Raw genomic sequence first — 16,991 nt, 5'->3', positions numbered from 1 at the left:
TTCTAGGCTATCTGCTGACTCCCTCCCTCTCCAATTGGCCCCGAGATCAACTGGGGAGAAGGGTGCTTTAGGGACCAGTTGGCTGCACTGTGGGTCAGGCAGAATAGCAAAGCCTGAAGGCGAGAGCCTTGCCCCATGGATAAGTGGAGGAACTGAAACAAGCACAACTCCCCAATACATGTGGGCTGCAAAGACTGAATGTGCATGGGACATGGCCCCTGCCCCCTTCTAAAAGTTAGTATGGTTGCAAGCCTATTGCCACCACCTTTGATTAGATTTGAACAGCAAATTACTTTAATTTGTTTTCATCATAAATCACCTCTGGAGCTGTTGAAGCATAAAGGCAGAATACAAATATAGTAGATGACAGACAGTGTAAAAAGGCAATATGAAAGTGCTGTTTATGGGTTTGATCCACAACAGCTGTTTCATACAGCTGCAAGTCTTCAGTAGATCATTCGATGATGCACATGCCTGTGTGAACTCATACCATAACAATGGGAAAGTCAGCCATTTTGCAACAGGAAGCATTATAGTACAGGCTTCATTCACAGTTTATGGAACAGGGTAAATTGCTTTCCTGGTATGGAAATTACATGAGTTTATTAAACTCATCTCACAATTCTACTAGAAAGAAGTGCATGCTTTTATGACAACTTACTACCTATCTGTTCTTAATGTGCAGCACAATCCGATCAATACATATTACTCAGAAGTATGTCCCATTGTATCCAATGGGGTATACTCTCATGTAAGTGCACACAGGATTGCAGACTTGATGTCAGTACTTTCCAACAAGAACTGAAACCCAAACATCATCAATCCATATTTTAAATCTATCATAGAGAAAATTCATATTATAGGCAGATGAACCCAAGATAAACATGTAGGGTCATTTATTCTCCATGTAGTTTGACTTTGGCTTTCTTATGGCAAGAGATGCAACAGTAGCACCAGATTAAGGAAATCATACTTCTCTGAATCTAATTGAGCCCTTTCCACTTGAGTTCGTGCATTCCGACATTCATGTTTTAATCTCTCCAGCATTTCCTTGAGTTTCTGATTGGAATCCAGCAAGTCATTCTCTGACTGTGAAAATGAAGCCACTCGGAGCTGCAAATCATGGATGTGCTGGAGAAGAAATATATTTTATAGAAGTAATCAATGAAATACCATTTGTCAAAGCTCTAGCGGTTGAGACAATCATATCACACAGATGTAGAACAGCTATGCAGATGTTAGTTGCCAGTAGACGCTACACATAGGTCACCAGGACTAGGGCCCTGACCTTGCACACTCCACAGATCCTCTCCCTTGACATCTGCATGTTTAGTGCAGCCATCTATAAATGGGGGCCTACGTGGATCCAGCTGAACATGCAAAGGTGCTCCATACATTAGGGACCCCTGCAGAGTCAGGGGTTTCAATCGACTGGAGCACCTGTGGTGCTGGTTCTACACACCGGTAATGTCTACATAGGACTATGGAAGGATTACAGTTCTCTACCAATGCCTTTTAAACCAGCTTAGCATGAGCAGGAATTGTTTTCATAACCAGTAGCTGCTTGAAAGAGAAAAATAGGGAATGGTTAAATGGTCAAGTTTCAGAGTACATAGAAGTAAACCAATGGGCTGATAAAAGGGAGTGAAACTCTACAAAGTTCTCAATATAATTAGATGTAACAGATTCTGCTCTCGTGACACTAGTGGTGTGAAGGGAGTGGAAAGAGGGCATGTTCCCGCTTTCATAACTTTAGAACTCAGGGTCACCCAGAGGACTAGCAGCAGGGTTAGGGCAGACAAAAGGAAGTACTTCTTCATACAACATATAAATTAATTGCCACAAGATGAGGAAACAGTCACTTTTAAAGGCTATTTTCAATGGCAGCTGAACAGGTCACTGTGTTCAAAGGCAGCATTCCTCTCAATACAAGACGGTACTAGAAAATAGGAGAAAGAAATTGTCTTTATACCCTGCTTATAAATGTTCCAGAAGCATTTTGGCTAGTGGTGAGCACAGCATGGCTTTTCTTTGGTTCTTGAAATGGACAGATAGCATTTGAAACTAGTTAAGTCCAAAATGTGAAACACAGTGGAAATTAAAATTCCTAACAGCTACTGGTTTCGATAGGAACTCCTACAAATTAAAGCAGAATGGCTAGTAACCTATCTTAGGAAGCTGAAAGAGCATAACATCAAATCCGTACCTGCTTTAGATTTGCATTTTCACTTTTCTCTCTTTCTAGCTCCTCAGAATTAGCAACTTGCTGTTGAAGCTTTAGCCTACAAAACAATACAATTTGAAATTTAAAAATGTTTCTGTGAAAACAAAACAAAAACAGCTACACTAGATTGATATTTTCAAACTAAACAAAATTTGATGCAAAGTGAAAGATGGAAATGAACAGCAAAAGCAAATTTCCTACACAAAGGAAGGAAGCTCTGCTAGGAGAAGGTAAAGAAGGGGCCACCTGCCCAGGTAGACTATGAGTATGCTGTGCTACTCTGTGGCCTGCTGTTACGTGTGGCTGTTCCAGAGAGACTCTTGGGACCAAGGAGAACTGCCTCGCTGCAAGATCAGGCTCCTGCCTTGACACTTTCCTCCAAGGATTTCCTGCCACCTTAAACCAGCTTCCTGGAGCTAAGGCATAAAAGGCTACCATGGTGGTGGGCCCGCCACCAAAGGGGTGATACTGAAGAGCAACAGTGGGCAACATGTGCCCCGCCCCCCCCCAAAATATTATTTTACTCCCCAAAATGCTTTTTAACAAGGGTTCAAAATACACTGGATAGGGTTACACTCTTGAAGAATCAAATTCGCAGTTTTGGTGTACTCCTGGATTCAGCCCTGAGCCTAAATGCCCAGGTTTTGGTAGCGGCCAGGAGTGCATTTGCACGCTGAGCCTAGTGTGCCAACTGCGTCTGTTCTTGGAGATGATCTGGCCACAGTGACACATGTTTAGTTACATCCCATTTGGATTACTGTAACATGTTCCACATAGGGCTGCCTTTGAAAAGTGTTTGGAAACATGAACTGGTCCAGAATGCTGCAGCCAGATTGTTGACTGGGGCTGGTCACAAGAAGCTTACAACTCCCTTGTTACAACAGTTTCACTAGCTGTTGGTCTTTTCTGGGCACAATTCTCTGATGTGCGTGTGCAGCCCCCTAACTTATTGGTGTTGGGGGATTTCAAAGTACATTTGGAGGCTGTCCTCACAGGAGCACCTCGGGACTTCATGTAGACCATGGCTTCCTGGGAGCTGCACCATATTCCAACTGGGCCCACCCATGTAGCCGGTCATGCATTAGACCTTGTGTTTGTTTCTGGAGAAGCGGGGAGTGATCTGGAAGTCGGGGGTATATCCACACCCCCCCTTGTCATGGTCAGATCACTATCTGGTGATGTTGGACTTCTCGGTTCCACAACCCCTCCGCAGGGGTGGAGGACCCATTAAAAATCTTATGGATCTGAATGGATTCCTGAACGTGCTTGGGGCTTCTCTGGAGCACGCCAACGGCCACTCGGTCGAGACCCTGGTAGGTGGCTGGAATGCCACAATCACTGGGGCATTAGATCCGGTGGCTCCAAAACGCCCTTTCCCTCTGAACAGGACTTGGACTGCACCATGGTTCAATCCACAGTTACGAGCTCTGAAACAGGAGGTGAGACAGCTAGAGCGCCGGTGGCAGAAGTCTTGCTCCAAAGACGATCAGACATGGGCTAGAGCTGTATCTTCAGCCTATCATGTGGCGGTGAAGGCAGCAAAAACGGAATATTATGCTGCCTCTATCGCATCTGCAGTGCTGTCCCAGGAAGCTGTTCCAAGTGGTCTGGAGCCTGGTTGGTCCAGTTGCTCCAGAACCACTGAAGCATTCTAAGGCCTCCTGTGAGGCCTTGGCAAGGCACTTTGCAGATAAAATTGATCGGAGTAGGAGTGTTATTCCATGCGCTGTGGATACAGTTAGTGAGCAAGAGGCGGTCTGTGGCAAACCAGTTTTGTGGGATCGGTTCCAGCTTCTTCCTTCTGATGAAGTGGACAAGGTGCTTTCATCTGTAAGGCCAACCACCTGCTTACTTGATCCTTGCCCAACTTGGCTCATTATGAGCTGCAGAGAGAGACTGGGTGAGGGGATCAGGGCAGTGGTGAATGCCTCCCTTGAGGAGGGAGTGATGCCATCAGCCCTCAGGGAGGCAGTGGTAAGACCACTCTTAAAGAAGCCCTCCTTGGATCTCCAAGTTCTGAACAACTTTTGCCCAGTCTTGAATCTGCCATTTTGGGGCTAAGTGATTGAGCGGGTGGTGGCGATGCAGTTGAAGACACACTTGGAAGAAGCAGATTATCTAGACCCATTTCAGTCGGGCTTCAGGCCTGGGCATGGGACAGAAACGGCCTTGGTGGATGATATGAGGAGGGCTCTGGATAGGGGTGAATGCTCCTTCCTTGTTCTGCTCAACCTCTCAGCGGCTTTTGATACCATTGACCACGGTATTCTCCTGGACTGCCTGGAGGAGTTGGGCATTGGAGACACCGTATTAAGGTGGTTCCGGTCCTTCCTCTCCAGCAGGTACTAGAGGGCAGCACTGGGAGAGGAGGTTTCGGACCCGTGGCCGCTCATTTGTGGGGTGCCACAGGGTTCCATCCTCTCCCCGATGCTATTTAGCATCTATGTGAAGCCGCTGGGGACTATCATCAGGAGGTTTGGGGTGCGGTGTCATCAGGATGCAGATGACACGCAGCTCTACCTCTCGTTCAAATCTTCACCAAGGTTGGCCGTAGAATCCCTGTCCAAATGTCTGGAGACGGTGAGTGGCTCGATGGGGAGGAATAAGCTGAAGCTGAACCTTGACAAGACCGAGGTACTTTTGGTGGGAGACAAGAGGAGGTTGGGGAATACTGACCTGGTGTTGAATGGGGTACGGCTACCCTTGAAAGACCAGGTTTTTGATGTATAAAAACCCTATATGACTTGAGACCAGGTTATCTGAAAGACCACATTCTCCCATGAAAGCCTGCCCAGATCTTAATATCTTCAGGGGAGGGCCTTTTTGTGATCCTGCTGCCAATGGAGGCACGTTTGGCAGGAACATGAGAGAGGGCCTCCTTGGTGGCCACTCCTAGGCGCTGGAACTCCCTGCCAAGGTAAGTTAGGTTGGCTCCCTCTCTGTTGTTGTTCACTGCAGCCAAATAAGTTTTTATTCAGGCAGGCCTTTGGCATGTAAGCTGGTCTGCTGCTGAATGGGTTTTTAACTAGTTTGGCGCTATTTCTTTTATTGTTGTGTTTTCAAAATAAAAAAAAGTTTTTGTTTTCACTTTTATTGTATTATTGTCAGCTGCCTTGAGTGCCATTTTTGGTGGAAAGATAGAATATAAATTTAATTACTAAATAAATAGTCCTTTATAGATTACAATTCAAGACTAATCCATTAGACGATTCTACTTAGAAAACACTGGAATCCAATGGAATGTTTTAATAAAGGGTGGAGTGCTACTGATACATGTTGGAAGGGTGGAGGACAGAAATACACTGCAACGTATTTAATGGGAGTGTCCACCAATTGCTGACTTTTAAGAAGTGCATTAGGTTGCACCTAGGAACACATGGGAAGTAAACCTGCAAAGTGCTGACAGTAGGAAACATCCTGGCTATTTCTAATTTAGAGACAGAACAAAAGGCTTTGATCAGAACAGCAACACTGGTTACTAATAAAGCAATTGTTGAATAAATTGAAAGGTAAGATCAAATCATACATTGACACCTGGACATTAAAAGTGAATAGATCTGACAGCTGAGGGAGAAGTTGCATATAAATTGTCAAGCTACAAGAGTGGTCCGATTAAATTTGTGAACATATTTTGGAACTATAATGCAGTGTAAAAGGAACACAATATTGAAACCACCTGGTCTGGTCTCATTTATTACGTTTATATCCCACCGTTTTTCCTCCTTAAGGAAACCAAGGGAGCATACATAATCCGCCTCCTCCTCCATTTTATCCTCACAACAACAACCCTGTGAGGTGGGTTGGGCTGAGAGTCTAACTGGCCCAAAGTTACCCAATGAGCTTCCATGGCCAAGTGGGGACTAGAAGCCGGATCTCCCAGCTCCTAGTCCAACACTCTAGCCACTACACCACACTGGCTCTCCCACACTGGTTTTGCTACTGTTTCTTTTCTTTTAATCTCTCCTTTTTCCCCTTTTCTTTGTGACCTGCTCTTTGCTCATTTAATTTACTTCCTTGTTGAGTATATATAGGTATAAACAGGTGTGTGTGTGTGTGTGTGTGTGTGTGGCTGAATATATTAAAAGTTCATAACAAGATCCAAAGATTTTAACAGACAGAAATTTTTACAGACGGTTGAAACTGTAAGGGCAAGATTAAAGGGAAGAGGAGGGAGGGCACTGAGAAATGAAATGAGGATGGCAAAGCATGTACTAGAAATTGTTTCAAAGAAACTTCTGTTGATATATATGTTTGGTTCACATTTAATAAAATATAATTTAAAACAGAAAATCTCATATAGTGGTTTAATAACAGTTTCTTCATAGTATTTTATAGTGTATGATCCACCTTCATCATTACTGGAGGTTTCAAGTTTCTGTATTACTTAACTGTGAACAAACATAGAAGTTTAAAGGAATGTATACATCCTGCTTGAACTGGCAAAGAAAATACTACAAACCAAGGGTCTTCAAATAAATACACACTTCTAGAAACTGATTTTTGTGGAAGGAAAGAAAGAAAGAAGCATATTCTGCCCAACTCACACATACACAATCAAATGTCAAAGTTTGTATTCACGTTCTGTGCAGATTTGTGAAAAGGCATTACCAGTTTCAGGTAAAGAGTTAAAAACTAGTATTCCTAAATACAATTAAAATCACCACACATTACCTAAGATTCTGGATTTCCCTTCTGCAGGATTCTTCTGCCAACTGCATAGCAGATAACTTCTCTTCATACTGATCCTTTTCTGACTGTCGCTGAGCACCATGCTCCACTTTGATTCTCTCTAGTTCAGCTACTTTGGTCTCAAGTTCTAACCTGAAATATTATGTAATGTTTACAGATGTGAAAGCCAGTAGGTTTTTACTGATTACATGTATATCATTTAAATCATTACCAGCCCAGCCACTTATCCCCTCCATAAAGGCCACATAATCACCACAACAGAGCATATACATACTACTTCTATGCTCTGAGCACTCCTACGGTTGGCTTAGCCTCAGTGTTCAGTGATTAGAACAAAAACTTTGCAAGATCCCTTCCACAGAGAACATAGCCAGGAACAACTAACAAAGAAGCTTCCTTGGGTGGGGAAAGAGTGATTTCATGATATGGAAGCAATAAATGAGATATCTTGACAATGAAAAGTGCTGTAGAAATTACCAGCAATTTATAGCTGGAACGGAATTCACAATATATATAATCATAGGAATGGTTTTTAACCCTTTTTAACAGAGCAACAAACATACTTACTTTTCCTCCTGTAATGCTGCAAGTTTCTGGAAGCCTTCCTCTCTTGCAGCTTGTACTTTGCGTACTAATTCACGATCCTTTTCTATTGAAAGGACTTTGTGCCGCTCAAGTGTTGTCTTAAGTATTTCATTATCTGAGCATAACCCTGTTTTTATACATTATAAAGTTAGCATTTCCAATTATAAGTAGTATTTAAAAGGACTGAAAATCATTAGGCAGAATCTGTCAGTCATTCATGTAGCCCACCCTTTCTTGCCCCACACTTAAGTGCAACTAGCTGCAGTTGTTGCAATTCTTCAGTCACTTACTCAAATGTAGCTTTGGAGGAGTCTTATAAAGATCAGTAGGACTTCAATTTAATGAATCTAGACCTCGATCCAGGCAACTTTAAGAACCTTTAGCATAGCAATCATATATACATGTTTGCTCAGAAGTAAGCCCCACCGTGTTCAGTGGCGCTTACTCCGAGGTAAGTATGCACCGCTTATACTGACATTACTGGGAATATACAAGTATAAATAATCATAGATGGATGCTTACAAGATTGCAATTCTCATTTAAGGGAAGGCTCCCACATACCACTCATGTAGGAAGTTATCAAATATACTTATGCTTTTTCTTTTAAAATGCTGTAACCCTAGAGAAAGACCACACTAGAAATATAAAAAGAAATATTCACAAATCAGACGAAAGTCACCCACCCACCCCCTAAATTCAGGAATTATTGCCAATTATAACCATGATCACCCAATCCCTTCTTATGTTTGTTAATCTGAGCACATAGCTAGGGATAGTGGGGCTTCTTGACCAAAACCCATGGCAATTTATCAAACACATACGGCTAAAATGAAAAGTGTTCAAGTGAAATAAAGGAAACAATCCTTCTCCCCTGCCATACATGATTGCCCCACAGCAACACTTTATTAGACTGTAGTCACTGTTAACCTAAAATAAAATTCTGTGGTTATAGTTGTAGGCTATAACAAATAGTTTAATAATGTTTTACCATCCATTTCACTTTGAATCTTGTTTCTTTCTCTTTCTATTTCACTCCTGGCTCTTGCTGTTTCCAGCTTGATGTTTGTTATTTCTAACTTGTGTAAATGCTTAAGTTCTTGAACCTATAGAAAACAAATTATCAATGTTCAGTTTCGATCAGAACAATTCTTAGATTCTTTCTTCTTAGGGGAGGAGAAGATCAATTATGAGTTCTCATATTTTGCAACTTTAGTGCTGTTGCCTTCATGACTGATGGTTATGTGGTCATTTCTTTGACGTTTGTAATTTGTATGTTTTTTTTTTAATGCAAGCTTTTCTGAATTCACTTCATGAAGAAAAGTTAAGAAAATAACTACCACAAAATGAACCCACCTTAATACTGACTGAGAGCGAAATTAAGAGGACAGAACAGAGTGTCATTCTTTGGTTTTAATTATTTTAATTAAAGGACCTAGCAGCAAGATGCTCCCTTATGAAACAAGATCAGGCTCAACCCGGACGGGTAAGATGTAGGGATGTACGAAAGTCACTTACCCTTCCGCGGATTATGTTGATGGGGGGGGGGAGGTGTTCCGTCCCTCCCCCTGGAATCCTCAATGGGGGGGAGGCGATCTGTTCCTCCCCCCCCAGAATCCTCCACAGCCAGCTGTGCCCCGCAGCAGCTCGGTGGAGCAGCCGGCCAGGCCCAGCCAGGCCCAGCCAGGCCAGAGATGTCTGCAGCCGGATTTCCGGCTGTGGAGGGCTCTGGGGGGGGGGGAAACCGCGTACACAAATGGCAGCGGCTACGGCTGCCGCTATTTGCGTTCCCCTTTATTTTCGCTGTCATAGTCTACGTAAATATTTACGTAGACTAAGACGGCCAAAAATAAGGAACGCAAATGGCGGCAGCCGTAGCTGCCGCCACTTGCGTATGCGGTTGTTTTTTTTAAACCCAGCCATGATAGGCTATGTAAAGATTTACGTAGCCTATCATGTCGTTGTTTTTTTAAACCCAGCCATAATAGGCTACGTAAATCTTTACGTAGCCTATCACGTGGTTTTTTGGTGTGTGTGTTTTGTGTATTTTTCTTTACAAGACTGCAAATGGCGGCAGTGGCAGCCAGTTGGAAGACCAGCAGCCGCTGCTGGAGCTGCCGCTGCCTGGAACATCCGCCCCAGGATCATCCCGGGGGTATCCGCGGGGGGGTGGCAGGCCGTTCCGCCATGGAGTTCGGGGGGCCGAATGCACTGGCATTCAGCCTCACCGAGATCCATGGCGGAATTCTCTGACATCCCTAGTAAGATGGCATCCTACTCTGAGCAGAAAGAACTTTCACAGTGTGTCAGATACAACATTGTGCAAGTGGAAATCCGCTTGCACATTAGGATTTCTGCTCCTGCGACAGGACTTGTCTGTCCTTTCATCCCTTTATGCTCCCCAAATCTACTCCTAAGAGTCCTCCCACAGTTTCCCTTATGCTGGTGGAACAGTGTCATTGGAATCAACACAGGGAGTCCAATGCTCCTTTCTTGTTCAGAAGAGGTCAACCTGGGATGGGGACATCATACAGCAATACCTTCTACCTTCCCAGGAAGACTGAACATATTTGTTTTGTTACAAAATTTGCTGTAAGACCCTTTCACCAAAGTAAAGGAATTGGTTTCATTATGGCAGATAAACACACAAGGAGATGCCCAAGTGGTGGCTGAAAAGACCTGTCAGCAGAGCTTTGGTCCCAAGAATTCATCAAAAAGCTAATATGGTGTTCAATGCTCATCCTTTCAAATTCACTTAGCCAGCCACATTTTGCTTTTCCACACATTTCATCACCATCCTTGGGAAGAATATTTGCAATGCACCCTGGGAAAAATCTTATTGAAGGCAGGGTATAAATTTAACAACAACAACAACAACCCTGGAGACAAATGTAACAATGGGGGCAACTACCAGCTGCAAGTCAACAAAGTCTTCTGGGTAAAGGGCAGCAGCAAGTTTAGCAGCAGGAATATCTACTCTTGGCTGGAAGTATTGCCATCTAGTCTCCTCCAGGATGCAAACACTGCAGCAAGAGAAAACTACACCAATCCCTGGAAGACAGGAAAAAAGGCTTGGAGGACCAGCCCCGCCCAGGAAGGACTTAGCTCTGTTTGTTCGAGGCATAGGAACTTCCTGGAAGGCGGGGTTTATTTGGAAGGCAGGGTTTATTTGGAAGGCTACCACTTGTGCCAGAACAGAGCAGTACCAACTTCAGCGGCGGGAACATATACTCCTGACTGTGTTAACAATTACAGCACAAATGGCAGAAGACGTGTAATGACTGCAAACAAACACAGGTAAAAATCCATTTGCAATCTTATTCTGTGGTGGTGATACTGGAGAAGAAATCTTACTTCACCACCACCATTGGATCTGCTCTGTGTTGCTCAGCAGAGCTCTTCTAGGTGGTTAACGGCCTCTTGGGAATAGGCTTTAGAACACAACAACTAAAACCTTCAAATGCCTGATGTGAGCAATTTGCTAGACATTTTACAGATAGTCACTTGTATTCATGCCTACTTCAGTGCCACTGTTTTGACAGAGTCCAAGATGGGCAGGGCTAGTGCACCATGCCATGTTATGGATATCTTTCAGCTTGTGCAACCTGAGGATGTGGACGAACTTCTTAGAGGACTGAGGCCTACTACTTGCTCTTTAGATCCTTGGCCATCTTGGCTTCTGAAATCTGCCAAAGTTGGGCTAGGTACCAAGTGAGAACTGGGTCAAGCCTCCACGAAATTCCGCCACATTGTTGGCCTCCAGACACACACCATTTAATCAACTAATCCAGTAAAGAAGGTGATATAATCTTCTCTAGGCCACCAAGGATTGCTAATCTGAGAAACAGCCCTGCTCATTTAGAGGAGTCAAAACAGGAAAGGGAAACCTTTCCCAGGGGAGTAGGATAAATCCTCTGGAAGTTTTTCTTCCAAAAGAGAATGGGAGAAAAGTCACCTATCTCAGGATTCCCCATTGGGGGGGGGGGGTAAGAAGATACATTTTTAATATGTTTGACCCTGTTGATTTTCCTTGCTCCCTCGGCGGCTTTCGATACCATGGTATCCTTCTGTGACGGCTCTCTGAGCTGGGAGTGGGAGACACTGCATTGCAGTAGTTTCACTCCTACTTAGAGGGTCAGCTCCAGAAGGTGGTGCTTGGGAAACACTGCTCAGCCTTGTGGCTTCTCCAATATGAGGCTCCACAGGGTCAGTTTTGTCCCCCATGTTGTTCAACATCAACATGAAATCGCTGAGTGCAGTCATCCATAGTTTTGGAGTGCTTTGTCATCAGTATGCTGATGACTCGCAGCTCTATTTCTCCTTTTCATCTTCTTCATGTGAGGCAGTGGATGTGACAATGGACTGGATGAGGGCTAATAAACTCAGTCCAGACAAGACTGAGATGCTGTTGGAGGGTGGTTCTGCTGACTGGATGGAGGGTGGTCAACCTGTTCTGGATGGGGTTGCACTCCCCCTGAAGGAGCAGGTCTGTAGCTTGGGGGTCCTCCTGAAACAATCTTTGTCACTTGAGGCTAACGTGGCTAAGTGGCATGGAGTGCCTTCTACCAACTTCGGTTGGTGGCCCAGCTACACCCCTATCTGGCTTCAGTTGTCTATGCTCTGGTAACCTCTAAGTTAGATTACTGCAATGTGCTCTACTTGGGGCTGCCTTTGAAGATGGGTCGGAAGCTGTAGCCTGTGCAAAATGCAGTGGCCAGATTAATAACAGGGACCAGAAGGTCTAAAGATATTAAGATCAACTGTGGCCTGCTTGCACCGGCTGCCTATATGCTTCCAAGCTCAATTCAAGATGCTGTTTTTAACCTATAAAGCCCTACATGGTTTGGGTCTGCAATACCTGATGGCATGCCTCTCCCGAAATGAACCAACCCGTACAATACATTTAGCATCTAAGGTCCTCCTCCGAGTGCCTCCTCCAAGGGGAGCTCGGAAGGCAGCAACGAGAGGGCCTTCTCAGTGGTAGCCCCTCCATCTGTGGAACGAGCTCCCTGATGAGGTCCGCTTAGCCCCAACATTATCTTTTCAGCGCCAGGTTAAGACCTATCTCTTTTCCCTGGCATTTGGCAGCACATGATGAGTTTTAATCGGTCCTGGATGTGTCTTTAGTTATGACCGATAGTTCAATGTTGTTTTTAGTTGTATGTTGTTTGTGTATATTGTCTGTGTGCTTTTTTGTAAATGGCTTTTAAACTTTTTATATTGTATTTAAAGTTTTAATTTCTGCAAACCGCCCAGAGAGCTTCGGCTATGGGGCGGTATAGAAATGCAATAAAATAAATAAATATACATTAAAAGAGTAAATTAAAACAAATATTTACTAAGGCAAACCATATATATGGTAAACAGATTGCTAAATAATTGTATTTCGTGCCACTTCCAAATTCCTCAATAATTCCTTGAGAAAACAATGCAACCATACCACTACACTGACAATCTCTTAAATGTAATTCCATTGCTGCTGTTGAGAACTAGTAGAGCAGGGGTGGGGAACCTTTTTCAGTCCAAGGGCTGGATTTCAATCTGGCAAAGGGTTTCAGGTCTGCATTCCATCTGTGGGTGTGGCCAAAAGCAGAGTATCTACTCAAAAGCAAACAGGACTAATCACGCAGCAGCACTTTCAAATAGCATCCCAAATACCAAGCTTCTCCATGTCTACTCAGAAGTAAGCTGGTTAAGCTTAGCAGCTTCCTCTCCAGGTCCTACCCGCTCTCCCCTGCTGATTGGAGAGAAGAGCTTTTCCCTGCCAGGAGAGGGGGCAGGGCCTAGGGCAGAAGCTGGTGGGCTAGATGGGGAATTCCAGAGGGCATATATGGCCCATGGGCCAGAGGCTCCCCATGCTTGCAGTAGAGGTCGGGACCTAGGTATGTCAACCTGGCCTCTCTGGCTAAAACAGGGAATTAGAGAAAAACCACAGGCCAGGGATCCCCAACCTTTTTGGACCCATAAGCACATTTGGGAATTTGAGAAACTGCTGTGGGGATCACCACACAATGGCTCCCACATGTAGCTCATCACATACTGGCTGCCATGGGTGCCTGGCTAGTCAAAAGACAAGTAATTCACCTAAGAAAGTGAGTAAAGGCAGAGAAATGTTCTGAATGAGAAACCCAGTCCACAAATTTGACCCCACAGAAGCACAACAAAATACCTATTTAAGGGTATAATCCTATGCATGCTTACATGGAACTCAATGGGAATTACTTCTGAGTAGACCTACAGTAAGATTGCTCTGAAAATCCTACAGACATACACACTTCCCCAGCCTCAAAGGAAAGAAAAGGTTTCCCCTTCCTGAACCCCAGGTTCAGCTACTCCATTCCCCACCCGATACTCCTACCTTCTCCTCTGCCATCAGAGATGCGCGTCTGCATGAGAGAGCGAAGAACAAGAGAAGGGGATGGGATGGGAAGGGAGAGAAAATGAACAAGGCTAGGGCCTGGGAGGAGGAAGAAATAGTGAGATAAAGGGGTGAGAGGGGAAGAGCAAGGCTAGGAACTGGGAACGTGGGGGAAATAATGAGAGAAAGAGCAAGACTAGAGGTTAGGAGGGGGAGAAACAGCAGAGTAAAGGAGTAGGGGGAGAGAAATAGTGAGGCTAGAGGCTAGGAGTGGACAGAGGGAGAGAGAGAGAGCACAAATGGGAAAGGTCTGTGCCTGTGAAAGATTGGGCGGGCCCAGGAAGCAACTCTTCCTGCTCACCAAACAGCTGATCAGTGGCAGGTTCAGGAACAGGAAGGAGAACCTGGCTCCCTAATGTTTTTCAAGGTTTTTATTTGAAGGGGGCAGAGAGTGGAGAGCTTTGTGGGTGCAACTGAGGTCCCAGAGAGTTCACCAGTGCCACACTGGGAATCCCTGCCATAGGCCACATCTGCGCGCGCGCTCTCTCTCTCACTCACGCATACACACTCACCCCACAAATATCCTTTGAGAATTCTTAGGTAAATTTCAAACTAATGCTATTGAATTACAGCACACAGCAATTTGCCATTATGTACGTTTACAGAGGATATAAATCAGAACCATCTCTAGCCAATAACCAGTACAGAAGCGGCCCTGACATATTCTGTATTTGAAGGGATGCCTCTTCATGTGTAGAACTTTTTATTTGAGCCAGGGTTTACTTGCCTGCATTCATACACACAAGAAGGCCAATCTTATATGAAAACCACATTGATAATATGTACATTATGTAACCAGTACTCCCATTCATGTTTACTTTCAATTATGAGCATTCCTGGGACATGTGCTTGGCCCATTCCAGTAAATCATGTTGTACTGCAGATTCAATAAAATGCTATACTACTAAACTCAGTAATAATAAAGGTGTTAAGTATACACATCTTACAATGTTCTGTGAGCATTTTTAAATAGTCATCCAGATGCAACAAATTTGTTATTTTCACATTTACACCTTTTTCAAAGCAATCTATCACCTCAGCAACATAAGTCTTCATGCTAGAATAGTGCTAGTCTTAACTACCTCATTAAATCATCAGCCCAGTATTATGGCTGTTGCTGCCACCATCCATCTTTTATGTCACTCTGCTAGCACTGCACATAACTATCTTTGGAACAGACATTGTGACATTCTTCCTTACAAATCCAATACAATTTAAAACTAAATGCATCTATCTGCCTTACCTCATTAAAAAAAAACACTAGGTTTTCAACTGAAAATCAAAACATTGAAGACAATTATTGCTTGAACTGAAATATTCTATAGTTTAAGCTTTTCTAGTACAGTAATTACAGGATCAGTAAGAATTAAGTAGCTAAAGAAAAGCTCTTGTAAACTGTTTGCAATGTCATATGTAATCACAACCTGTAATATGTAAAAGTTGCAAAAGGTCAAGAATCACATATTTTTCAATGAAGTAACTACAGTACCATTTTGGATGGCTGGATTTTTAGTTTAATCTTTAAAAACAAGCAGCTTCATTTGGTATAAGTTTAATAAATCATTTATGCATTGCAAGGATTGAGCATAGCCCTTCATATTCTAACTGTCATTAGTAGTTCTTCCAAAAAAAACCACTTTAAAAGTGTAATCCTATGCATGCTTAGACAGAAAGTCCTACAACTCTCAGCATGCTTCAGTCAGCCATGCTGACTGGACTTTTTTTCCTGTCTAAAGATGAATAGGATTGCACCCTAAACCATGTTTTTCATTACTGTTAATCAATCTGAAATTGCCTAATAGGGAATATCTTTGGTATCGTTTTCAGTGGTCACATAATATTAGCATCTATACACAAAGAACAAGCCAGTTCTCCCTAGAGGGGTGCTTGATGTGTCTTGACCTTTCTCTAGTGTGGTTCGTAAAGCATTGACAACTGACTCAAATCAGTACTGTATCTAAAGACATGAAATGTATTGAGAACGTTCTACTTTTCACAAATCTTTCTCCCTCCTGGGGGCTTCCTCAGCAAGAGCCCCACACAACATTTTTCATTCCTCCCCCCCACCCCTTAGATCAGCTTTCTGTTAGGCCAAGGATAAAAGGCAAACTGTCCCATTTTCTTTTGTTTAAGAAAAAGGCAAGCTGGGAATGGAAGTGGGGAAAAGAATTTGGAACTGGGGAGAAGAACTTGTTTTCTCACTTTAAAATGACAAGTTTGCTAACTTTTTATCTATTACCTATTTTCTGCATGTTAATACTTAAAATACTTTATACTTTAAAAATAAGTCTCACAATGAAAACCATTCCACATGAATGGTACACTTCCATTCCACATTGGAGACAGCTGTCATTTTGACATTGGTATCAAAAATATGCCAGTAACTAACTTCCATACTGCTATTTTAAATTCAGTATTGATCAGATATCTATTATAACATTTAAAACATTTTATCTTTCATATTTCTTTATGAAATAAGTCTATAGGTGGGCTCCTATAGTCTTTTGTCATGTAGCGTTCTCTAGCATATGAATTTTGGCTTCTTGTACTTTGAACGCTTATCTAGAGCAGTAATGTTATTGTTACAGAGGGAATGCTGTTACAGGAATGAGATCAGTTTATGATTTGTACAATCTCCAACAGTCCTTTTGTGGTTATCCAATTTTCGCTCTATGTGGGATCTCTCTCAGCTACTTATTAGTAAAATTGTATTGCATACATAAAGATTTTAGGCTCAATTCTAACTCACTCGAAAATAAATGGGGATTACTTTCAAATATGTTTAGAATTATGGTATGAACAATATGGTTCCTGCAAAGTTTCAGATATATGTTAGACCAATGGGCTGCGCAATCCTGTGGTACCTGGGAGAGCATCACAGGGGCCAAGGATACTGGAGATTCCCACCATGACCCTAGAGGCCATAGACATAGCTACGACCTCATGACGGGAAAATCTGAGTGTGGAGTCCCCTCCATCCCTTGTAGCCACTGTGGAATCCTCCATGGCAGCTCCTCTTCCAAGGTCATAACAGCGGCCTCAGAAGAGGGGCAGGAAGGGAGAAAAGGGGGCAGGAAT

At 43.3% G+C, this 16,991-nt stretch overlaps 1 protein-coding gene across 4 annotated transcripts in view; it reads right to left on the bottom strand.

Annotated features, from left to right (window-relative positions):
• The window catches only part of CEP83 (centrosomal protein 83), a 37,741-nt gene that overhangs the window by 6,294 nt on the left and 14,456 nt on the right, over positions 1–16,991 (bottom strand). For all 4 annotated transcript variants that reach the window (XM_084810245.1, XM_084810248.1, XM_084810246.1 and 1 more), the window contains exons 8-12: positions 8,487–8,601; positions 7,481–7,625; positions 6,896–7,045; positions 2,207–2,282; positions 974–1,131 (exon numbers count right to left, since the gene is read on the bottom strand). In XM_084810245.1, the coding sequence (XP_084666371.1) occupies positions 974–1,131; positions 2,207–2,282; positions 6,896–7,045; positions 7,481–7,625; positions 8,487–8,601 (644 nt within the window). The remainder of the gene's footprint in view (positions 1–973; positions 1,132–2,206; positions 2,283–6,895; positions 7,046–7,480; positions 7,626–8,486; positions 8,602–16,991) is intronic.

The sequence above is a fragment of the Heloderma suspectum genome, chromosome 7 (genome assembly GCF_057233095.1).
Source record: "Heloderma suspectum isolate Gila_16-S chromosome 7, 16-S_ref, whole genome shotgun sequence".
NCBI lineage: Eukaryota > Metazoa > Chordata > Lepidosauria > Squamata > Helodermatidae > Heloderma > Heloderma suspectum.
Note: the sequence above shows the minus strand (reverse complement) of the source record. Positions and strands in the feature narration are given on the sequence as shown.